This window comes from Schistocerca nitens, chromosome 2, assembly GCF_023898315.1.
Source record: "Schistocerca nitens isolate TAMUIC-IGC-003100 chromosome 2, iqSchNite1.1, whole genome shotgun sequence".
In the NCBI taxonomy this organism is placed as follows: domain Eukaryota; kingdom Metazoa; phylum Arthropoda; class Insecta; order Orthoptera; family Acrididae; genus Schistocerca; species Schistocerca nitens.
Genome location: NC_064615.1, coordinates 1,171,132,085 through 1,171,158,450, shown reverse-complemented (window position 1 = coordinate 1,171,158,450; position 26,366 = coordinate 1,171,132,085). Strand labels below are relative to the sequence as shown.

At 43.1% G+C, this 26,366-nt stretch overlaps 1 protein-coding gene across 1 annotated transcript in view; it reads right to left on the bottom strand.

Moving 5' to 3' along the window:
• The window catches only part of LOC126235632 (PDF receptor-like), a 368,747-nt gene that overhangs the window by 55,642 nt on the left and 286,739 nt on the right, over nucleotides 1-26,366 (bottom strand). Inside the window, exons 6-7 of the mRNA XM_049944344.1 lie at nucleotides 21,932-22,208; nucleotides 15,547-15,649 (exon numbers count right to left, since the gene is read on the bottom strand). Of these exons, the coding sequence (XP_049800301.1) occupies nucleotides 15,547-15,649; nucleotides 21,932-22,208 (380 nt within the window). The remainder of the gene's footprint in view (nucleotides 1-15,546; nucleotides 15,650-21,931; nucleotides 22,209-26,366) is intronic.

The following is a 26,366-nucleotide window of genomic DNA, read 5'->3' as shown; positions in this document are numbered from 1 at the left end:
TCAGGAAACGAGAAGCAGCATTATGGGATTTCTAGGACAGATTACACTTATAGGATGGCCTTGCTCAATAGGAAACCGTCCGCAGGTCGTGGTTTAGTGGCTAGCCTTCCTACCGCTCGACTACGGGGTCCCGGAGTCGATTCTCAGTCAGGTTGAGGATTTTCTCTGCACGTGGACTGGAGGTTTGCATTGTTCTCATCATTTCGTCATCATCATTCGAGACAGTGACTCGCTTGACTGTGTGAAAAATTGGACTGTTTAAAAACTGGGAATTTGTACGGGCGCTGATGACCGAATAGTTGAGGGCCCCACAATCCAAATGTAATAACATCAATAAGAAAGGGATACCGAATTCTACGTAAACGTTAGAATACCCGCCTAAGACAACTATAATTAATATATTTTATTATCAATCTCCTAATAACGCACTCTCTTTCACCGCATTAAATGGATTTTGGTTTAATGCGGCTATTAAACTACGGTAATTTTATGTGACCAAGAATGATAACTAATTCACCTATAAATGTCCGTCCCATTTGCAAAGGTCGTGCAGGATCAGAGATGAAATTAAGCCCTGTCAAGAATCTAATTCCTCAAATAACACGCAGTACGCATTGGCAACGCAACATCCGACCGATCGTACGACGACATGATTTCATTTTTCTTATTTTACTTACAAGTATTATGAAAATCGTTACAAGTGGTTTGCAAATTCTCAAATGTTAACCAGAGTTGGGGAGATGGTACGACAGTTAAAAAGAAGATTCATGACATTTATTACTCAAAGTATGTTACTTTTCAATACAAAAATCAAAAATAGTTATTGGAATTCACTCTAAGCTCTCACAATTTAACGAATTTGTTTGCGTGGCCATCTTCCGCAGCAAGCATAGAATAATTTATTTTGTGAAATAACTGAGTACCACACAAGAGAGAATTTTCATAACAATAATAATAATTTCACCCAACCCCTTTCCACTCACTTGTCCATCAACCTCTCCACAAAACACTTAAACCAACGCTTTCAATCATTCTCTTAGAGCTATTACATTCATATTCAACAATCTACAAATTGCACTGAATAACCACTAACACCTGCACCCCACAAAAAATTAAATGTTCATATACTCTCTCTCTCTCTGTCTCTCTCTATCTCGCTTACACACTCACTCACACGCACACATACACACACACACACACACACACACACACACACACACGTACGCAAACAAACAAACAAACAAAAACAGGATGAGACACATAGCGAACTCATGGCAGTTACGTCTTGAAATCACTCTTTACGATAAAATATGTATAATTAGTGACAGAAGTCTGATAATTCATTACAACAATAAGGGCAGACAAGATGAAAAGTGGGAAAAAGAAAGTTCCGAACATAAAAACATGTTAATGTTTCGCAAACAGAGCTGTAATGCGACCTCCAGCATGTGACCAGATGAAAGGAATCCCAGATGGCAACTAAAACCTATAAGCCAACTAAAAACTATAAGTAATCGCTTATTTACATAATAAACGAGACGCGAACTGTTTTACAATCTACAAATAACACATATCGAAAAAAACTGTATCATTCTATACCCCACTGATGATGCCTTGATGTGAAAAACCAAATGTATCTGGGAGAAATATAAAACACTGCAGCATGAAAAGACGGTTTTTATTTACAAAACAAATACCTCACAGTTTAAACTGATCTTATTGGCTTGACAACATCTCAGCAATGGAATATTTCTCAACAACGAATAAGGTAAAAATAATGAGATGAGAAAAAGAAAGTGTGGGACCTTCACCGTTGCAGAAAGCAAATTACGACAGTGCTTGCAAATAACTGGAAATAATAAGCATGCAAACTACGAGGGGGTGTCCAAAAAAACTAAAAATATTTTTAAAGGGTATATATTTTCAATTGTTTACGAAACAAACTTATCCCTTTCAAAATACTCTCCATTACAACTTATACATTTGTCGCACCGATACTTCCACTGTCCGAAACATTTTTTGTACTCATCTTTAGAAAAAGCTGACAGCTACCCCCCTGGTTTTTTGTTGACTTCTTCAGTGTTGTCAAATCGGTGTGCTTTCATGCCCCTTTTAATGCGTTGAAATAATAAAAAGTCGCACGGCGTCAAGTCAGACGAGTAAGATGTGTGGGACAGTGGAACCTCGCCATTTTTAGCCAAAAACTAACAGAGATGGCTGTGTGTGCAGGTGCGTTGGCACGAACCCTTTTCATTCACAAATCTTCCGTTAAAATTCTCTGAACCGACCTCCAAAATAACACACTAATCTCTGACAGTTGTCTATCGACGGTCTGTGAGCATAAGCTATTGAATTTTTTCAATATTTTCGTCGACTGGGCAGTTGATGGACGTCCAGAATGAGGTTTGTCATCAATCGACATGTCGCAATTTTTAAAGCGAGCAAATCTCACGTACAATTGAGTTTTACCCACGCCGTCATCTTGGTAAGCCGATTCCAACACCAGAACAGTACCAGCAGCATTTTTACCTAGTAGAAAACAAAATTTTACTGCTTCACTTTGGTCAGTTAGACTTTCCATCATAAAAAACGCAAGAACAAAACGGCGCTACCAAAAACAATCGCTACTGTTGAACAGAACAAGCCATGTCGACAATACAGGTGTCACTGTAGTGGCAATGAGTTGCTCTATACACGCCTAGCGGCAGAAAAACATACTACAATAACTACGCCCACGGGAATGATATTCCGATTTCTTTTAGGTACCCCTCGTATACTGATAGGAGGATTCGCTGCCAGACTGTTAACAGAACAAAGTGGCCTCACATCCCCATCTTTACATAACTTTAGCGCAAATTCCTTATTCGATAGTGGAATCATTTGAAAAGAAAGTTAATATTGTTATCTCGAACTAGAATATTTATCAGTTAACTCCACTATACAAACGAATTATACACTCGCCACATGACCTCCCCCTCCCAGATGTTGAACTTCACAGTGACATCTACCCCTCCTTCCAACTGTAACCTTGGTTTGTCGCCCCCCCCCTCCTCCCCAGGGTCCCCCTTTTCCTCTCCCTCCTTCTCCCAGAGTGGATTCTCCTCCATCCCTCCACTCCCCAAGTCCCTGCACCCCCATCTCAGCTGTTTTCCTCTCCTGTCCCTTCCCTTCCCGGACCCCCCTGTGGCGTGCCCCCCACCTCGTCCCCATTTCTCTCCCCTCTTTCTAACCTCCTTTTCCCTTCACCCTTGTCACACACCCCTGGCAGATCCTCCCCTGATTTTTATTCATTATCATGTGGTCTAAGTTAGTGTTGTGTGTGGTTCCATTATACAGTGTCATCAAGTGATGTGGTTTTAAATTGTGTGCTCGACCTGTATATAGTCCATGATTGTTCATGTGATTCTCTCCTGTGGCCGACTTTTAACTACAGTGATTTTAAGTGCACAAGAAATGACAGCTGTGTTCTTTACAACTGTCCCCCTGTGCATTTCCCTATATTAGTGTGTATTTTAACTCTCATCATCTACATGTCCCCCTTTTATTCACCTGTATTTTTTTGTAAGCATTCCCATTTCATGCATTTTGTTAAACTGTTTGGCTGAAGAGAGGTGGACTGTGCCGCTGCCAGCTCTCCCCTGACTCATATGTGGCAGGGGAATGAAATCGCCATGTTGTCTCAACATTACACACAATACAACAATATTCTATTTCCCAAAAAGAAAAATTATTCACTCAGAAATATTCATGTAACACACAAACTAAAAGACAGGGGAAAAATCACTAGCGATTCATTGACCAAAATAAGTACGAATGGTGTTACTTAGCGTAGCTGCCCAGTGTGTCCAAATAACGGACGAGGCACAAGCGCAAAGTCCGATGCGTCTCGAAAGCAAATCAATTTCACACGAAATATGTAGAAAAATATGCAAAGAATTTACAAGGGTTCAAGATAGGGCTTTACTGGCTTCCTAACTCAAACACATCATGACTTACCTAGTTTTGTGTCCACTAGCAACACACGTGCTTACTGACCAAAGGCAGCAACACAAAGTCAACTTCTGTCCCCTATTCAGAGCTGAGATGGAATATTTTAGGAGAGGGAGGCGGCGCCCATTCCACTGACTAGTGAGGACGTGCATAAAAGCCGATAGAGCTACTGGCTTGTTTTGCAGACAGCCCGAACGAGGCTGGAAGGCCTGTGATTCACCAAAGTCCGTTCAGGGAAATGTCTTTGCGATACCAAAATTACGTGAAAAGCGAAATTGTAAAAGTTCGTACTGCTTCTTAGGATAATAAGTTAAGGGACTTCTGTGACTTCTACAAAGCATTCCAGCCAATCACTCATCATGCTTCCAAACTAAATGGACAATGCGGGAAAACGAGACCATTATGGCTATGTGAGAGAGAATGCTGTATGTAAACAAAAATAAAACAAAATACCTTCCTCCCTTCCTCCCTCGAGTATGAGTGCGATTTCAATTTGGTAGATTAAGAGCAATCAGACAGTGCCATCGTGAGATTAAAGATGAAATAAATTATGAAAGGAACGGGAAACACAAATAACGTACGGAAAGGCAGCTCCGCGTCGCCCTTGACAACTGCCTATGTTTCGACAGGCGAACACTCCGTCATTTTCAGGAAATAAATGAAGCCAGAGAACGCTGTCAAGGCCAACATGAACCAACAATTGACGGGGTAAAACTAACCAAGGACTAAAAGCCGTCATATTCCGCAAACAGCTACCATCAACTCGCAACCAAAGACAATTAACCTAAGATGTTGTCTAAATGGTTCATATGGCTCTGAGCACTATGGGACTTACCTTCTGAGGTCATCAGTCCCCTAGAACTTAGAACTACTTAAACCTAACTAACCTAAGGACATCACACACACCTATGCCCGAGGCAGGATTCGAACCTGCGACCGTAGCAGTCGCGCGGTTGCAGACTGTAGCGCCTAGAACCGCTCGGCCACCCGATCGGCTGTTGTCTAAAGTGTAATACTAATTACCTATGGGCTCTTAACTAGCAATAAATCTGTCTTTGTGTTATTTGACTACAGTCAGTGCAAAATTCCAAGCAGGTTTTGCTTTTCTTGCCTACTGAGTGTTTATGTTGCAATATACTGTGATTTATTGTTTCACTTGAAAGCGAAGACTATTTTAGCTGTGCAATATCGGCGCTTGTCGCTGACAGTACCCGTCTGCAATCCTGTAAGCCATTTAAGGTTCCTTTGTGTTAAAAATTATAACAATACATACTTCTGTGAACATGAAACATGTTCTCGATAGCGACAGTGTCTCTGTACAACCTGTTAAAAAGATTATCTTATGTGTTTCGCATGTGTAGGTCGACTATAAAATGTTTTTGGTCTAAACAGTTCTCGCCAGTAAATGATGTGTTTTTGCAGCAGACTTTTGGTTTTTAATCAGGATATTCCTCAAGATGAGTGCCTGGCAAGGAAGTGAACCATTAAGAAGGTATGGTCGGTTGTCTGTGTGACAAAGAACACGTACACACCAGCAGCAGGTACGTAAGTGATAGGGTACGTAGAAGAGCTACCAGAATACGTTAGTGTTGTTCGTGTTTAGTGTTCTTATCATGCCTGGCAGGATGTATAAAAGACGTGAACAGCGTTATATATTCAGTTACCACTCTGAGGGGCATGGAGATGCCACATACTCGGGTGTAACAGTATTATCAGCAACAGACAGAGTTTAAAAATGGGCTCCTGTGGGTCTCTGTTTGGCCGGATAGTCGATTCATGCAGTATCTACAGTTGTGGGGCTTTCGGCTGTGACAGTGACCCGATACTGGACTGGGAACGTTAGGGCAGGCATATTCGTCGTCAACGCTGAAGTCGACCAGGTATAACCACCACAAGGAGGGATCACCATATTGTGTACCAAGCAGATCATAACCCTTCACATCTGCATCCGCCATCAGAGAACAGGAATTGGAATTTTCTTCACCTGTTGCTTATTTTTACCGACCTATCACCTGATTGCTTACAGTGGATGATTTATTGCTTCTTGGCCGCTATGATCCGTGTATGGAACATGAGTGGACGTGAGGAGTTGCATCAGGCACCCGCAGCCGATCATATCGTTGTAAGTGTCCCTCCCCTTGGAGGCGGGATTCTTATTCATTTCTGCCTTTTTTGTTTGTTTAGCAGCGTTATACTTTATCAAAATATATTGCATGAATTGGATATGGAAACATAAAAATTTAGTTTAATTTAAGAAGAAATAAAAAGAAAGTTAGTAAGAGCTGCATGTGTTCCCCCCCCCCCCCCCTACAAGGGAGATATGAGCTAGAGAGCACCATGTTTTCCGAACACATCAAACGCAGTTTTTTCAGACGAAAAACTCTCTCCTGGATCCCCGGTATTCCTGTCGTGCTTTCCATCTCTATGATGGCGACATTGTCTGCTGCTTTACTTTTTTACGGTGAGCATTTCACGTCCCACAAGTACTCCTTTTCGAAGTAAGGACTCCAAAGAGTCATGTAGCTGATCTACAAGAAACGAAAAGAGAGAGCGGAACGAAGACTGACAATAATGCGCACTACTTAACATAGTGACGCTATTCGCGCCTGTCCAGTGGCGCGCCAGTGGTAACGGAGCTGTTGTTGGGGGAAGCTAATTAACTGTTTACTGCTCAACTTACTGGATCGGGCCGCCACTCGCCTAAATTATTGGCCTAGTGTGAACGGGCCTTAAAGGTTAGCTGTGCGGTCAACCCTGCCAATAGATCGCTACGTGAATATGTTGTCACCTAACGTGCCGTCGCACGATCCCGGTTACTATGTGCTTATTCTTGTAGGGACCCACCACCTGAAAGACCCAAAGGGTATAAAAGGAGATTGTTTTGCTAACTCCTCCTTTCATAACGGGCTGCAGCTGAACCCGCTGAGCAACAGTGTTTGTTCGAGAAACAAAAGAGCACACTGCTGCTGATTCAAGCATAAAGAATAGATTGATCTCGAACCAAAGTCTTTGTCAACACGGTTTATCATCGTCGCTCTATCGATATGTTCCCTATATCTCATAGACGCGTATCGGTGCAGCTTGGTAGTTCCTCATTATCTGACGGCTATGACGTTAAGATGTTTTCCCAGTGTCTCCAGTAGCAGGTTACAAACAGTTGTATTGTAGATGCTCGGTGAACTGATTCCTTGGTATTAATTAATGAAGGAATTAGCGTTGAAGCTATTCATGTCCCATTGGGTCGTATTCACCGCTACAAGTAAATAACATGACATGGACCAAAAATTAAATAAATTTACTTCCATCGTTAAAATTTTGCAGAATAAAGCCAGGGAAGAAACCTAGCCAAACTCTTATAAAACAATAACAGCACGAACCTCTTTTTCATGGAAGTGAATCATGAAGAACAACAAGTCACGAAAAACGTAGAATACAGGCTCAAGATATGAGATTTCTAAGAAGAGTGGAAAGTTCTACAATGGAAGTTGAGGAAGAAATTAAAGTACAACGAGGTATTTAGGAATATATAACCTAAAAGAAAAAAATTAAGAAAAATAGGTGAACACTGAAGGGACATGTAGATCACATGGGTGGAGAAAGATCTGCGACAAAGGCTCAGAAATACAAACGCAGTGGAAGGAAAAAATATGGGAAGACCATAGAACAGGTAAGGTACCGTAACAGACAATTTTTCTAATACTTGAAGTGAAGAAGAAGAAGGAGGAGAAGGAGGTGCAGGAGGAGGAGAAGAAGAAGAAGTAATAACACGTTTCAACTCATCATTCTTACAACAGGCTTTCACGTAAAGCTGTTATTTCCTTTTATCATTTCTACCATAGCTGCTGTTAGTGTTTGGAATCTGGGCTGGTGGCAATACAGGATAAAGGCAAAAGTCATTCCCCTCCTACACACTGCAGAATCCGAAATTTATTCCTCCTTGCCCCACCTCATGTGATACAACTACGTCGACAGATATTCCTCTTGTACGAAGTGATTTGCTTGGTTAGCGAAATGGAATTATATTTCGCTTTCGGAAAACATTTATCAGTTTGAGCTGTTATTCAGTGTCTGGTAAGTTTATGTTCAAAAAATATATTAATATTGAGAATGTAATGTTAACTCTGCAACGGATTGTGCGCTGAGAAGGAACGTCCTAGCAGATTAAAACTTTCTGCCGAATCGAGACTCGAAATCGCGACCTTTGCGTTACGCGGAGAAGTGCTCCACTGACTGACTTGCCCAATCACGATTGACGACCCCTCCTCACAGCTCCAGTTCCACCTGTACCTTGTCTCCGACCTTCCAAACTCCACGGCAGTTCTCCAGCAAAACTTCCATGACTAACATTCCTGGAAGAAACTATATTGCGGAGACATCTAACTATATAAGCGATTTAGGAGACAATCTGGTTTGCAGATGATACTGTCGTTTATCGTCTAGTTAAGTCATTGTAAGATCAAAAGAAATTGCAAAACGATTTAGAAAAGATATCTGTTCGGAACGAAAATTGGCAATTAACACTAAATAATTAAAAGTGTGAGGTTATCCACGTGAGTGCTAGAAGGAAGCTGTTAAACTTCAGATACACGGTAAATCAATCTAATCTAAAGCCCAAAAATTCAACTAAATGCCTCGGAATTATCATTACGAACAACTTAAATTGGAAAGCACACATAGAAAATGTTGTGGAAAGCGAATCAAAGACTGAGATTTATTGGCAGAACACTTAGAAAAAGCAACAGATCTGCTAAAGAGATTGTCGACACTTCGCTTGTCCGTCGTCTTTTGGAACACTGCTGCGAGGTGTGGGATCCTTACTGGATAGTATTAACGGGATACAACGTTCTCTTCCGAATACGATATTCATAGGGAGATGCGATCGTCATAATAAAAAAGGAAACTCAGACCTCTCAAGTAAAGATAAAGGTGTTCGTTTTTTCCAATAGCTGTTCGACAATGGAATTATTGTAAAGATGGTTTGATGAACCCTCTGCCAGGCACTTAAATGTGATTTGCAGAGTATCCATGTAGATGTCGATGTATATGTCGATGTAGATGTAGATGGCTTGGCCACAGCCTGGGAATGTTTTCAGAATGAAATTTTCACTCTGAAACGGAGTGTGCACCGGTAAGGAGCTTCCTGGTAGAAGGTAGGAGACGAGGTACAAGCGGAAGTGAAGTTGCGAGGACAGGTCGTGAGTCGTTCTGGGGTAGTTCGTTTGATAGAGCACTTCCCCACGAAGGAAAAAAGATTCCGAAATTGAATTTCGTTCGGGCGAATGTCGTTTTAATGTGCCAGGAAGGTTCAAGTTTTATATTAAATCTATTAAAATATACCTTTTTAACAATTTTAACGATTTTTATTTTTCTGTGCTTTTAATTAGGATGTCTCTATCAAAACAGTGTTTTCTAAGTAAATTTACGTTTCTGAAAACTGAATTTGAAATCTTTTTTTCCTCTTTTTTCATGCGCCCCGCCAAAGCTTGAATTTTGTTAATTTGGTCCACTTTAGCTTTTGAGTTTCACACCGTTGCTCTACACCACACAAGATATGAACAGAACTGGCACCACGTCGTCTTTTCATACGTTTGCTGACGGTCTGTAAAGCCTCACAGCGTTCGTATGCGTGTGTTCTCCGAGGAGAACAAAAGTTGCCATACTGCTATTGTCGTGGTCATAGGATCCTGGAATCTGGTGTGATAATATGGGGTGCCAAATGGATTACACAACATCTCTTGTCCTCATACCAGGTAACTTTTACAGCAGACGTCACATTTATTACTCATAAAAGACATTGCTTGCGCCCTGTCTTCGAGGATTTTGTAAAGTTATTTTCAAATAAAATAACACCAGACCCCATCGTAGCCGTGCTGTTTGATCATAGCTCCATACAGGGATTATTCCATTTTTGCTATGGACAGTGCCTTCTCCAGCTCTTTCGTCATTTGAAAAATCCTGATCATGGGTTGTCGAGAAACTGCCACACCGCCACTTGCTAACTGCCGCTACTGATGGAATATGGCACAGGGCTGATGCAGCATGGTATGGCATATCCGCATCTGTCAAGTACACTTACTTTGAATCGAAGCGCATCACAACTAGAGACACTGCTGCCACCGGAGGAGGTAGTTACATGATCTAGATTTCACACCCTTTATACTCCAAATCATTTACAAATAAAGGGAAATAAGAAAAGTACTCTTTATTTTGAGATGTGGTAGAAAGGTCCAGGACAAGAAGAAAACGTCTAGTTAAAACAGGCTCTAAAATGCATACCTTAAGAGCAGTGAGCAAATGTTCATCTCGCTACTGTGAAACACACCTCTTCTGTTGCAAGCTCTTGGCTATCACGAACAACCGTCAGAATGCAGTAAGGAACTCAGTAAACCGGTGGCAGAGATTCTAATATAGTTTGCTTCGTACTACATACGACCTGCACTTGTGATTCATCGCTATAGGAGCTGCCCAATATCATGTCTGATGAAACGAATTGAAATGATCGTACGGTATTGACGGCCGTGAGTCCCCACGTGGGGAAATTCGGACCCCGAGTTGCAGGTCTTTTCTGTTGGCGTCACATTGGACGACTAACGCCACATCGGGTGCCTTGCGTGTCGATGCTGAGGACAACACATCACCCAGTCGCCGAACGGAGAAAAGTCTCCAGCTCGATTGGTAATCGAATGCGGACCCACAGCATTGTGGTCAGTCGCGCTGGCCAATCAGATAAGTGGGCGGACTCCAGTTATTATAAGGCATGCTTCTATCGAACGACTTACGGAATCACGCTCTCTAATTTGGTCACGGATACGCTGGAAAGGATAGATGACGCGTTTATACTGAAAAAGACCGTCAATCGACCTCTAACGTGCATTGTAATTTTACCAAGTTCTGCAGAATATATTTTCTCTGTCTTATTTTTGTCCTATTTTTCATCATGACAGGAAGATCACCCTGGGAATTGTACTGGTAGATTCTTATCTTTATTTCATTACGTTGTGTATTCAGCACCCCACATACTTTTAACCACTCTTCCTACAAATGAAAAATTACTAGACTGTAAGAATATGGGTGTAATTGCAAACACACGTACATTGGTAAATTTAGGAGGACTTTCTTGGTTTCCTGGGAAAGGACACTGTGTTTAATTTTTCGAACTGGGGTGCCAGTTTGGTGGGGTGTCTGTCTGCCCAGCCTTTCATAACGCACGGCCTCACGATTGGTTCTCTCAGAACCATGCGCAAGACAAGCGCTTGTTCAGATTTTAGACATTGAACCTACGGAAAATTTTACGAAAAAAAAGCAGGCGTCTTTTCTCCTATCTTCGGAAGTCAGGAGTTGCTTGATACCACTGAAAAACTCGTCTTCTAGATTGGTCGGTTCGCCCCTTCAAGTTTCTTTCTGCCTCTGTCCAGGGATAGGAGGCAGGCTGAATTTTGTGCAGACTTTTTCTGTTGCTGTGTTGGGATCTGGTGAGTTCGATTTGCCGCTTTTGTCGGCACTTGCAACGTGACTTGGGATGCGAGGCAGTTCAGACAATTCTCTATGATTTTTGTTTTGTAGAAACATTACAGGGTCCCGGCGAGTGATATATTTGCTTTCATTTATCTGAATCCAGATCGGGCCGACTTCGTTCTTTATTCACTCATGATTCACCCCACGCATCATGACCCAGGTCAAGTTCCGTGCCTGTTTTTGCTGCGAGTCACAAGCCAGATTTGGTGACTCAAACTTTACTAGAAAATGGTGAATTTTGCTTTCGGTTATTATTTGAATGTTTAAATCTTTGGGTTTGAGCACATGAGCGACCATGTTTCGTTACCTAGTTATCCTACTCCTCGCTAAACAACGAGTATTAATATAATAACAACAGTTCCCTTTAAGGGCTCCGGAAAGGCTCAAAATCATGAAAAGTTCAATTTTTACTTTTTTGCGTTTTCTGAATCTGCAGACTATTACCTTTTAATAGATATATAATTTATTCAATTCCGAAGACTACAACTATTTTTAAATTTTTTTTCAAATGTGTTCTACATGGGCGTGACCCACTGTGGCGCTGTTAAACTGCTGTCAAATGGTGTTATTATTAACGTCCGTGTTCATCAGGTACATTTTAGTGGTGTGAGATAAAGTATGTGTTGTGGCTAACCTGTGATGGTTCAATATATATCGCTGGTGTGATTGTCGATTGTTTCATGTTTATTTACTCTGTCGTTATCTCGAAAATATTCGTAATTAATTCTGTTTCTTGAGTCTCTGTTTTGTTGAAGTACAATAATGAGTAAAAGTAAAGTTATTAGAAATCCTCTGAAGGCTTTTAAGAAAAGGAGAAATGTTGGGAATCCAAAGGTATGTGTTATTACTGTAAACAATAAAGACGATAACCAAGTGAGTGAACCTAACCTCTCAAGTACACCTGCCCATAGCAGTCGAAGTGGGAAAGAAAATACTTCACAGAAGAAGCTTGGTTCAATGAGTGAAAACTATGAACGTTTTATGGGCGAATCGGATGTGAATGAAATATTTAATATGTCGGTTCTCAAAGGAATTTTTTCAAACTGTGTAAGATGTATTCATTGTAGTGAAGTTGGTCTGGAACTCTCCATAATAAAGCACGTAGGACTTGCTAGTGAAATACAACTGAAATGTGATAAGTGTTCATACATGAACACCTTTTGGAACAGTGTTGCAGTAACTGCAACTGAAGAAAATGGTAGCAAAATCTACGAACACAACAACGAACGATGCTTGCTTTAGACAAGTAACGCCTTCGGGCTGCAGACAGGGCTGTAAAGAGTCTAGAAATACAAGCAAGAGTAAACAGGAGGAGGAACAAGAGGAAGCTGGAGGAGGAGTTTGCAGAGGATGAAGATAATCCATCCTATGGACCTGGAATGCACTAAAAAGTTAATCCAATCTTTGTCGCTCGATTCCCAAAACTTTTATTTTCTCATACTAATTACATGTTTTCTAAGGATCTTCCAAACATATTTGTTTCAAACTTTCAGTAAATGTTACACAGTACCTTCTGCATAATTTAACACAGCCTTTTTCCAAAAAACTGTATATTTTTGAATATATAAATAAAAAATTGCAAAAAAATGTTGTGAATTTTCATTACAATTGAAAAAAATCATCTTTAATAACTGAACTAAAATTTTGTAAAATCCCTCTGTTAAGTTGTAGCCCATATTCCAGTAAATAATCTGTAAAAAGTTCAACTTCCTACCTCTAATACTTTGTGAGGAAAGATGTAATTTATAAGCGTTATTTTAACATTGCAAGTATAGGGCGTTCCGGAGCCCCTTAAGGAGCCACAGTGTTAGGAATTTATATGTGGTAAATGTTCACAGAAGTTGAAGAGCATGCACCAGTTTGTGAATGAAAAGTTCTCTAAACCTTTCCTCAATGTACATACCAGCACGCCATTGCACCTCAAAAAAAAAAAATGGTTCAAATGGCTCTGAGCACTGTGGGACTCAACTGCTGAGGTCATTAGTCCCCTAGAACTTAGAACTAGTTAAACCTAACTAACCTAAGGACATCACAAACATCCATGCCCTAGGCAGGATTCGAACCTGCGACCGTAGCGGTCTTGCGGTTCCAGACTGCAGCGTCTTCAACCGCACGGCCACTTCGGCCGGCCATTGCACCTCCTGTAGTGACTAACCTCGTTGATCCTGTGACAGAAAGATACAAGGAAACATTTAGTAAAGTTTATTCCATGATCGGTCACTCTGAAGTCCAGTATACCAGTTCCGCCAGTTTCTTTGTGATAGAACATAGGGCAGACTCATTTAACTTTTATGGGACTTCAGGCGGCTTCGCATTCTCTTAGTTATAGAATGATAAGCACTCTTTTCTTCAACAGGGATCTCGCGCCTACGATGAAGTCCATATCATATGGCAAATGTACTTCCCACTGAAGATCCAATTACCATTATTTAGACGTTTTCAACATTTCATAAACAGCGGGAGGCTGTTAAATACGTCACCAATGGTGCTTGCACACACCAAAGATTTCATGTGTGCCCACGACCAGAAGTCCAAAGGATCAGGATCGGGAGAATGAGCTAGGCAACTTTCTGTACCTTGCCGACCGAACCATTGGCCAAAAAGTAACTGTGTGAGGCGTTCTCGGACATTTCGGGGAAAATGGGCTGTTGTCCATCACGCATGAAGCACATCTGTAGCAGTTGTTTGAATGTACCTCCTCTAGGAAGACAAGCAAGTGGTTTAATTGGAGCTGATGACACTATGCACCAGTTAAGATGTTTGGTAGTATGTAAGGTCCTATTAATCTGTCACCACTAATTCCGACCCATACATTAATTGAAAATCGGAGATGAGTCCTTTCTCCTTCACCTGCTTGTGAATTTGATCGTCCCACAAATATTGGTGATCATTAAAGACAAACCCCTCTCGTGGCAAACCAGCGTCGACTGTAAACAGTATCTTTGTTGTGAAAGTGGATCTTCACCACATCTCTGTAATAATCACTAGCAGGACTCCATTCTAGTTCGTTAATCTTGTGGCCGAAGGGGTGAACACGCTGCACCCGATATGGGTATACCAGCTGTTCATGCAGGATTGCCCAGACAACGGAGGATGACTAACCCCGATTTGGTTCTGGAATTCTACGTGAACGACAGCTCACAGCTGTTCAGGTATGCATTTTAGGGCCTAAGTTTACTGGACATTTTTCTGTTTTTTTGGTCGATACCACCACTTCTCAAAATACAAAATAATTTTTAAATACCTGTATAACAATATGTTGTTCCTACTTCACCGTATACACAGAGTAAGCAAAATTTGGTGATCAGTTATCATTCTTGGTGTTTTTGAATGGCCAGTAGTTTATGTCTCTTGAGTAATAGATAACGAGCATGAGAATTTAAAACCTGAAAATAGTTTTATTGTTTTGATATGAAGAAAGTCCAACTGCGGAGCGTGACAATTTCTGCATTTTATATTTCCGCTGTATAATCAGTCGGAACGATAGGGAAACACAGAAAGCCTAAGTCGAATTGGAGTTAATGATACAAAATAATGTGATTTAGGTATGCTAACCTGTGTAAATCTGTGATTAGTATGATGCATAAAGACGAAATGAATTACTTCGCAAGATATGAAAACAGACGGTTCATCGCGCGTGTAAGAAGTGAGTTCACGTACACGGTTTCACAAACATTGACTGATACATTGGCGAAAAGTTTCAAATTAGCGAAGACCCGGATTGGGGGCGAGCTCTTTCCCAACGTTATAATGAGAGGACCAGGATGTCTCCGAATGGTGCCCAATTCGAAACCTATGTACGAAGCAATATCGTCAGGACAATGCGATCGGAAATGGTACTGAAACTGCGCCTTCAACAGTAGAGCTAATACGCGTTCTGGTCTCACACCCAGGACCGGTTTGCTAATTGTTAACACCTATTTGGATAAAGAGTCTCGATTTTCGTCGTCACTAACAATGAAATCGACGATAGTGTCTGCTCAACTTCCTCTCCCCTCCTAAGTACAAATTTACTTGTTACTACCCTGACAGAACACGTACCTGTGACGGCGTTGTGGAGGTAGAGCCCCTCCACGAACATCCACATGAACATGGACGTCCTGGCGTACTCCAGAAGCACGTACGACGCCTCGCACAGCACTGGCTGCAACAACAATACACAATGAAGCATTAGTAACAAAATTCTAGCAAGAAAATTGGGGAGGTGAAAGATGAAGGGTGATGAGGCAAAAGAAATAATTCGAAATCTATGAGTATAGACTGTAGTACAGACGGGAGCTATCTGCTACAGTTAGGTAACTAGCCGATTGATTATCACCGACGCATCTACAGGACAATACAGCTCGCAGGTGCATTACCCGATAAACACTATCGTGCTCCACCACCCCCTCTCCATTGCCCATTGATCCGAATACGCCAGAATCTGCGCAGTGCGCGACGTAGCCACTACTTGGTGCATTTCAGTTTTATCTAGTTGTGTGTTAGGTTTGGGCTAAGAATAGAGGTCATCGGCGAGTGTGCTAAAATCTCTTACGAGACACGGGTGGTTAGACATGATCAAACAATAAAATTTTCTGTAACACTGAAAATATCGGATGATTCAGAACGAAAGAACAGATTTGAGTTGTTTATTAAAGATAAACTGTAAAAGACAGAAAAACATCCGAACATCACTGGACAGACGAAGGTTCAAAGTTTTGACAAAGCTACACTGCTGTTTGTTTGTAGCAATATGGCGACTACATCACAAGTGAAATCATTTTGTGTCTTGGAATTTGCTCGAAGTAAATCCTATTTTTCAGGTGGAAAATGCATTCCGCCGTCGATTCGGCAAGAAGCCACCTATGCACAAACACTTATATGAGCATCCAAAATTCTTGGAAGATGGTTAGGTACGCAAAGGGAAGAACACTGGACGGCCACGTATGTCTGATGAAAACGTCGTGCGTACCCGAGGTGAGTTCACACGGAGTTCTCGAAGTCCACGAGATGGGGCAAGCCTGGAACGTATATTTCTTCAGAAAATGGTGTGGCGTGTGCTGAAACGACGCCTGCTTACGAAGCCTTACAAGTTGCAGTTGCTGCAGCAGTTGCATCAAGGAACCCGTAACACGAGGTACGAGTTTTGTGTGGGACACTTTTTGCCGAACGCTCAGCTTTCCTGACGAATCGACGTTCGTCCATCGGGTAAAGCTAAATGTTGTAATGTAAGAATTTGGTGGTCGCAAATCCTGGTGTCGTCGTCGAGTATGAAAGAGATTCATAGAAGCTAATTGTGTTTTGTGCCATTTATGTTCACAGTGTTCACAGACCTTTCTTTTTTGCGGACGAAACAGTGACACTTTAACGGCCACTTAGAAAAATTGTAAATTACCGTGCTGGTAGATCTCTTACGTTATTTGATGTTCAAACAGCTGAGCAAAACTGAACGTTGCGCAGTTGGAGGTGAGCCGCCAGCAGTGGTGGAGGTGGAGAGAGAGATGCCAGAGTTTTGAGAGGTTGCTATAAGCGGGTGATCTGGAAATTTGTAAAGATGGATGTCATGAACTGATATATATATATGATGACTTTTGAACAGTATTAAGGTAAATACAATTTTGTTCTCTATCAAAATCTTTCATTTCTAACTATGCCTATGAGTAGCTAGTGCCTTCCGTAGTTAGAATCTTTTATTTAGCTGGCAGTATTGGCAATCGCTGTATTGTAGTAGTTAGAGTAACGAAGATTTTTGTGAGGTAAGTGATTCATGAAAGGTACGGGTTATGTTAGTCAGGGCCATTCTTTTGTAGGGATTATTGAAAGTCAGATTGAGTTGCGCTAAAAAAAAAAAAAAAAAAAAAAAATAGAAGAAGTGTCAGTTTAGTGATGATCAGAATAAGTAAAGAGAGAGAGAGAGAGAGAGAGTGGGGGCAGGGACGGAGGAGAGACAAAAATAATAGAAATATTGAAGTCAACTTAATGGTCATTTCTAAAACTTATTTCAAACGGAAAAGTTAATAAAAAAAACTCTAAAAAGCAAAAGTGACTAAACTCTGCACCAGCAAAGAGTGATTCAGTCTCCCTGCAAATTACTAAATCCTCCAGCGTAAAATCTTTAGCAAGAGTTCAATAGTGAACAAAATTTTGAAAATCTCATCGACAATTACTATAGAGGTCACGTAACAACTTCAAATGCTTCTGCCCTCTCGTCAAAGTATGGAGAGCACACGTTCAAATACACTGTGCAGACAGCGCAGACTACGAGAAGGGGCGGGGGTGACGAAAGCGGGTCCTCCCGTCGGAATATGAGGGCGTGTCTCAGCGGTCAGTGCCCAGTCCGTGTAGGGTCGGAATGCGTTCATCTCGTCTACATCTACATCTACATCTATACTCCGCGAGCCACCTTACGGTGTGTGGCGGAGGGTACTTATTGTACCACTATCTGATCCCCCCTTCCCTGTTCCATTCACGAATTGTGCGTGGGAAGAACGACTGCTTGTAAGTCTCCGTATTTGCTCTAATTTCTCGGATCTTTTCGTTGTGATCATTACGCGAGATATATGTGGGCGGTAGTAATATGTTGCCCATCTCTTCCCGGAATGTGCTCTCTCGTAATTTCGATAATAAACCTCTCCGTATTGCGTAACGCCTTTCTTGAAGTGTCCGCCACTGGAGCTTGTTCAGCATCTCCGTAACGCTCTCGCACTGACTAAATGTTCCCATGACGAATCGCGCTGCTTTTCGCTGGATCATGTCTATCTCTTCTATTAATCCAACCTGGTAAGGGTCCCATACTGATGAGCAATACTCAAGAATCGGACGAACAAGCGTTTTGTAAGCTACTTCTTTCGTCGATGAGTCACATTTTCTTAGAATTCTTCCTATGAATCTCAACCTGGCGCCTGCTTTTCCCACTATTTGTTTTATGTGATCATTCCACTTCAGATCACTCCGGATAGTAACTCCTAAGTATTTTACGGTCGTTACCGCTTCCAATGATTTACCACCTATGGCATAATCGTACTGGAATGGATTTCTGCCCCTATGTATGCGCATTATATTACATTTATCTACGTTTAGGGAAAGCTGCCAGCTGTCGCACCATTCATTAATCCTCTGCAGGTCTTCCTGGAGTACGTACGAGTCTTCTGATGTTGCTACTTTCTTGTAGACAACCGTGTCATCTGCAAATAGCCTCACGGAGCTACCGATGTTGTCAACTAAGTCATTTATGTATATTGTAAACAATAAAGGTCCTATCACGCTTCCTTGCGGTACTTCCGAAATTACCTCTACATCTGCAGATTTTGAACCGTTAAGAATGACATGTTGTGTTCTTTCTTCTAGGAAATCCTGAATCCAATCACAAACCTGGTCCGATATTCCGTAAGCTCGTATTTTTTTCACTAAACGTAAGTGCGGAACCGTATCAAATGCCTTCCTGAAGTCCAGGAATACGGCATCAATCTGCTCGCCAGTGTCTACGGCACTGTGAATTTCTTGGACAAATAGGGCGAGCTGAGTTTCACATGATCTCTGTTTGCGGAATCCATGTTGGTTATGATGAAGGAGATTTGTATTATCTAAGAACGTCATAATACGAGAACATAAAACATGTTCCATTATTCTACAACAGATTGACGTAAGCGAAATAGGCCTATAATTATTCGCATCTGATTTATGACCCTTCTTGAAAATGGGAACGACCTGCGCTTTCTTCCAGTCGCTAGGTACTTTACGTTCTTCCAGAGATCTACGATAAATTGCTGATAGAAAGGGGGCAAGTTCTTTAGCATAATCACTGTAGAATCGTCGAAGCGATCGCTGTGAATTACGGCTTGGTTGAATAGGTGCAGTCACTGACTACACATTATTACTCCCCCATCCTTCCACCCTCCCCCTCCACACAGCCAGTCAGTTCCCTCCCACAGCTGTATATAAAGCTATCTGACCAACGTCGAGAAGACAGCCCACAAGAAAACGGCAAATCGTGTAGTTCCAACTCCAATCGTTTCCCCGCGGCTGCTTAATCCTCTTACTCGTTTCCCCAGATTCGCGCGTTCCCTGGGGCCCGACAGAAAGATGCGCGTTTTCCCTCCTGTTGTAAGATCTTCTGCACTGGTTACATCTGTAGTGACAACAGGGTGACAAGGACTCTGAACTAGTGGACAAACGCTTTAGGTTATTAACAGGCATTAAGTTACATACTGGTCTCAAGTTAGACCAGAGCACCCGGTCCATTCAACATAAAAGAGAGTCAAAACATTATGAAGACACCACTAGCTTGCATGGTGCCATGTTGACAGCTCAGGTTCAAGGCTTCGCTCCACACATGAATCCTACCATCAGTTATTACCTGCTGAAATTATTATCCATCCGACCAGGTCACGGTTTTCGGTCGTCTAGGGTGCAACCGACAAGGTCACGAGTCGAGGAGAGGCGCTGCAGGCGGTGTCGGGCTGTTAGCAGAGGCACTCGTGTCCGTCGCCTGCTGCCACAGCCAATCAACGCCAGATTTCGCCACACTGTCCTAGCGGATACTTTCGTGGCACATCAGCAACACCAGCCCTCTTGAAATGGTCACCAAGAAATCGTGACCTCAACACACCTGACAACTCGTTACGCGGAGTCATTAAGCCCCATGAATCTACATGTCGCTATGCTACAAACGAATAGCTGCGCAGTGCTGTTGAGGATGCATTCCGCGCTATAACATGGGACATGATTAAAAATATGTCAAGAAGGACTTAGGGGCATACAGAAATGTGTTAACAGCATGACGGAGAACATATCGATACATTGGACACTTATGTAAGTAAATAACTGTGCTAAGACAAATCAAATCAATTAGATACTAGAGGTACAGTTGACCATGTAATTTGGTTGCCATCTGATATTTTCCTTACCAAGTATAATAAATCATTTATTTGCATTAACGTTTAATTTCTTATATTATTGATTGTCATAACTTGTCGGTTCAATTTATCCATCGCAGTTATTTTAGTCTTGTGTGCGTATATTTTCAGTTTATGGTTACCAAGGAATCACACTAAAATGTTTAACATACAGTGCTTGTCCTTTTGGGAATGAATTAACACTGCTAGATCGTCATCAAACCGGATGCAGTTATCTACTTTGCCACTAATTTTCAATTTTTGCTTCTGATATTGATTGTTTGTACTGTAATTCCTATAAATAAATAAGGAGAGAGAGGGCATCCTTGTCGGACACTTCTTCTTACCCCAGCCCCTGTCTTAGTGCCACTAACAGGTACATTTCTCTGGTCTGATTTTTGTATACGTTGGGAATCGATCTGTTATCTCTCCTGTCCATTTCAGTCTTTTTCTGCTTTCCGAAGGGTATCGTCCACCCTGTTCTTTCTAATCTCTTCTCTACAATAATGAACGTTGTATACATTTTCCTGTTCATTCGAGTTCTGTTTCCTAAAGTCATTGGTAGTTACATTTCAGTACCCTGCTTCCTTTCCTTTTCCTGATTTCAAGTTCATCTTATCTTAAATGTTGCTTAACTTTAAATTTCAGTCTATAGTTAACAGCAGTGAGTACACCAGCTAAAAATGGCTTAAGCCTATGTAGTTTGAACAATCATTGCCATTTCCTTTCTTACGTATAGGACATCGACACTGTCCGTACACAAAGTAACGAGAATGGATGAAAAAAAAAACGGATCGTTAAGATGGTGGTTTTAGTTCTTCAAGAATTCTATAAAGTCTCCTCTCATTGGAATGCAAAGCACAGAACTTTCATACAGCCACGTGCAACTGTCAGAAAAATCGCCCTTTGGCATGTTGTTCAGTTTTGGTGTCTCACTGTTTTGAGTGTAGGTTGCGGCAGCAAACAGTTGAGCCTTCACGTGAATTTCTCCACTTTCTTGTTGTATTGTAGGTTAGTAATGACAACACTGACTAATCACCGTAATAATTTATTTTTCCAACAAGGAATTCTCCAACTTAGCATTTCAATGAAGTGGTGCTAGGCCTCCACATATTGTTGATTTTGTTGAGGGGCCAAGATGTGTGGAACAAATTTTGCACAATATTTATCTCTTTTTGAAACAATCCCAGAGACTCTCTTGAACATTTCATTTAGACATCTCTCTCCAAAGCGATTTGTGATTCAACAACGCTGACACACCATGGCTGCGTGCCCACTACTTGACAAGTCAAAACTGAGTCGTCCAATGCACGTCTGCTGCTCAGTCGACAGTTCAAGCTGCTGCGGCAGTTACTGGGTTTATACGTCGGAAATAAAGTCTGTAGCGAATCTTTTTGGACGGAAGGTTTATATCTACGTCTGTACTGTGCAAGCGATCTCATGGTGTGTGGCAGAGGGTACTTTGTGTACCACTTCCCTCCTTTCCCGTCCCAGTCGCGGGTGGTGCACAGATGCGGTCTAGAGTTACAGAGTAAGTAGTGGCAGAGCCTGACCGTGTTGTCGATGCCCTGGCGGTGGGCGGCCCTCGGGGCGGCCGGCGCCGGCTGCGTGGACTCCGCCGCCCCCACCGCCGTCTTGTTGCGGTCCCCGGCCGCCGCGGCGCCGCCCCCGCCGCCCCCACCGCCCACGGGCGTCACGGGCACGGGGTCGGCGACGGCTCCGCCGCGCACCACCGCCTGGTCGGCGTACAGCGTCAGCCGGATCACCACCTGCACCACCATCGCCACGAACAGGTTCCGGTGGATGCGCGTCCGGTTGTTGCGCAGGCTCCTGGAAACAAAACGAACCAGTCAGCGTCACCTTCCGTAAGCCATTACGTAACGCATCGCGCGGCCCCTGATGACTGTTCCTATCTCACTCAGATATCTTTCTGTTCAGTAGCTCATTACTCATGATTTATCCCAATCGCATGAGGAGTTGAACCACCTAAAGACTACAGACGTTGTGTTTCTTTAATGGTTGAAGATATGTCGTCGATATTTCTGGGAAAGAATAGCAAGCTTAGGCGCACGCATTTATATTGTGTAGGTAATAATAATACCAAACAGACTGAGATTTTAAAGCAATTACATTTTTTAATGAAACGATATACTTTGTAGCGACATTTAAACGCGCTTTAAAGTATTAGTACACTGATATAATGATGATTAGACGTTAGTTGTTTGCTTATAACATGCTCTTAACAGAATCTTCCGTCGGTTCTTGGTAGAACATTATAATAAATGAAAATCACCAGATTGCTTTTGTTCTAGAATAAATAGTAAATGTCTGAAGATGGCCTTGTAAGTCGAAACGGTTAACTTTTTGTAATACTACACCTATGTATTGTATATGTGTTGAGTGGAATACGTTTGCGTTGATGATGATGATGATGATGATGATGATGATGATGATGATGATGATGATGATGAGGCCGGCCGCAGTGGTCTCGCGGTTCTAGGCGCGCAGTCCGGAGCCGTGCGACTGCTACGGTCGCAGGTTCGAATCCTGCCTCGGGCATGGATGTGTGTGATGTCCTTAGGTTAGTTAGGTTTAAGTAGTTCTAAGTTCTAGGGGACTGATGACCACAGCAGTTGAGTCCCATAGTGCTCAGAGCCATTTGAACCATTTGATGACGATGATGATGATGACGACGAGAGAAGGGAGAGGAGCACAGCCTACTACTCGCGAATAGCACCAAGGGAGCTGCCCAGCGTAACTTCCCCATCCGACGGACGGGTCATTATCACCAGTGTCACATGCCTTCACTTCATTAGACACAGTGGGGAGATATGGTATTTAAATCAGGATACTGGTGCGAAGTCTGATGATCAGGAACTTTCCGCCAACTCCTCTCCTCCCCATGCCGACCAAATACGCGCAGTGAAAATTTTTTCTCCACCAGGATTCGAACTGGCTTACTTCCGGAGTCGAGTGCCACCGCACAAGCGTACGTTACCGACTATCTGTGGTAGAGGGATGACTGAGAAGTGGGGGATGGGGGGGGGGGGAAGAGGGGCTTAGAGCAAGGCAGCAGAGGGGGCAGTGGTCGCTACCCGAGGCCTGGCCACTGCGTTGCCCTGCTCGTGGGTCTGGAACCGGAGTTGAAGGAGAAGATACGAAGTTTTCTTCTTCTTTTTGTTTTCTCTATTTGTTTGTTTCTGTTTTAATTACAAAGTAAATACCATAATAACTATGTAAAGGAAGCCCTACAACAGCTGAGCGTGAGGATCGTCCAGGTCGTGTTTTCGTACACAGGATGAAATCGATCATGAACCCAGAACCATCCTCATCTATTTTTTCTCGCACCTGGAACATCCCAGCTAGTCGGAAGTTCAACAAACCTAGATACTTGGCAAAAGAGGACCGGCATTTCGCTCGGCGTTGTATACCAGCGTGTTTGTCCGGCAGGAACAGCCAAAATTCTAACACGTCTTTGCCACCGTCGCGGAAAAAGTAGTACAACGCTTCTCCTTTAATACAGTTGACCTCATTTGTCCTGACAGCTGAGAAGTAGACGGCACCCCGGTGGAATAGAGCTTCAGAATAATCAGACGTGGGTGGCCATTGTAAGAGTAGGGCAAACATTCGTTGTGTGAGCAGTCAACGTGCAGCGGCCATACCACACGTCTGCCGATGTGCGTCACAATCAGTTACTGCGCAAACTGGACACAGAGGCGCGTCGATCAGATGCATGGAGTGCAATCGTTACCGATTAGCGAGTTTGTCGTTCACTATCAAGGACCACGAATCCCGCACTTCCGTGGGTAGAAACACGGCTCGCACGCCCTACTGTCTTCCATCATCCGGTAGGGGAGCGTCATTCGACGACGTTGGTGTGTTAGTGTCTTTGTCATCAGCGGTGACAGTCCCTCGTAGTGGGCGATCGCGTAGAATGCAGGTCATCCAGCAAATACCTATAGTCTGCGGGTAACGTTCTAATGTGATTGAATGACGGTGAAATATGACCGACAGGGATTGGAGGGTGTAGTGATTGTCGACCACTGTGCCCGTACTCTGTTTCTGAAATTGGTCAGACCTACGCTACCTTCATGTGAGGGCAATGCCAAAACGTCTCACGAATTTTATAGCCAACTTCAGCACACACAAAATGTCCAAATGCAGCTTGTAGCCTCAAGCAACGTAATGGGCATCGGCTAGATTGTTTAATTTTGGGGCTAAGTAGACTTTGGCGTACCGTGCCCGCTGAAAGATGTCCATCATGTGTTGGTGTGGGGAGTCGCTCCAGTGCACATATTTTTTGTAACAACTGACGATATATGACCGCTGAAATACGTTGAATATGACAGAGAAAGAGTACCACGTAACATATGAGTACAGGTACTTTGAGGGGCAGTGTCGGTCCCAAGGCTAGCATCCTGCACACATAAGTATAGTCTTCCGCAGACTGATGATACTACCCGCCATAGTACCATACTGTTGAAGCCATCGTTGTACCGTCTGTATGTCATCCTCTGATCTGCCAAGGAATACGACATCGTCTGCGTATGCACAACATCGGAACCTCGCAGTCCGTAAACAAATCGTCTCCAAGCGCAGGCAAACGCCATGCAGGGCTTTCTAGAGTGCTACTGGAAATAGAACGTTGGGTAAGGGGCATTATTGCCTCACGGGAAGCTCGGTAGAAAGGGGTTCTGATCGGTAACCATCCACCATTACCCCGAAGTGCTAAGTGAATCAAGCGCAGGACTACATCGACAAACCCGCTGCGGAGGCCTATGTTTTCCACGACCACACAAAGAAAACTATGATCGACGAAGTCGAAATCCATCGCAACAACGGTGCCCCGGAGGTAGCAGGCCAGTCCCACATCACTTCTTTAGTTCTCGGCATAATATTTACGACAGTATCGGGTGAACGATCGGGCAATATCTGTTTGTGTCACAGTTTGGCTACTCTCCGCCATTTTGACTGGCGTAATGAGCGTGCGTTTCGCTGACGTCTTTCTCGTACATGTGATGCAACGATGCTCATTCGCCATGAAGACCGTCTTGACGCCTGCCAATTGCACCGCAGTCAACTGGAGCAAATGGACTTCGATACGGTGGACGTTTCGTTGACGGTCTGGTGTGGCAGGTTGCATTGACAGTTCCCTTAATGCCGCGTAACAAAATTCTGAAGTCGTCCATTGCTAGCCGAAATTATCTCTACCATAGCCGATAAATGCCCTGCGTGTAGGAGGATTGACGCAACTAATACACCACAACAATGTGGAACTGTAAGCTCGTTGGCTCCGTTGGGATCAGCGCCAAGTAGCCTCATTCTCAAAGCGACAGATCTCATCGAAGAGGTGGCAAACGTTCAGTTTCCATGGTCCCATACTGCGTCTTATCTGTGGGCGAGACAAGCTAACGGCATAGATAGAAACTTGGTGATCGATGAAACCCGTTGCACACATCTCAGCGGCTACTGTCACTGCGCAGATCCCTCGCGATACGTATCTAAGCTGCTGGCCAAGTGCCCGATAAGGCACATGTACTGCGATTGTTGCCGTGTTGTAGGGTCCCCGTGTCCTGCAGCACCACGTCCCGTATCAGTGGGTGCAACGCTTGTCAGGGGACGAAGTGTGGGTATTGGTCCCCGGGGCGCAGAACACAGTTAAAATCGCCGTCCACTGTATAATGCTCCGCGTTTCCTAGAAACAACGCTGTCACCTCGGAATAGAATGCGGTCCATTATCGGCATTTCGTCGACCCTGATAGAGCGTAAACGTTCACCAAATGGACTGCATCGACCGCCAGCGTCAAATACCGAAGGCTCAAATGGCTCTGAGCACTATGCGACTTAACTTCTGAGGTCATCAGTCGCCTAGAACTTAGAACTAATTAAACCTAACTAACCTAAGGACATCAAACACATCCATGCCCGAGGCAGGATTCGAACCTGCGACCGTAGCGGTCACGCGGTTCCAGACTGAAGCGCCTTTAA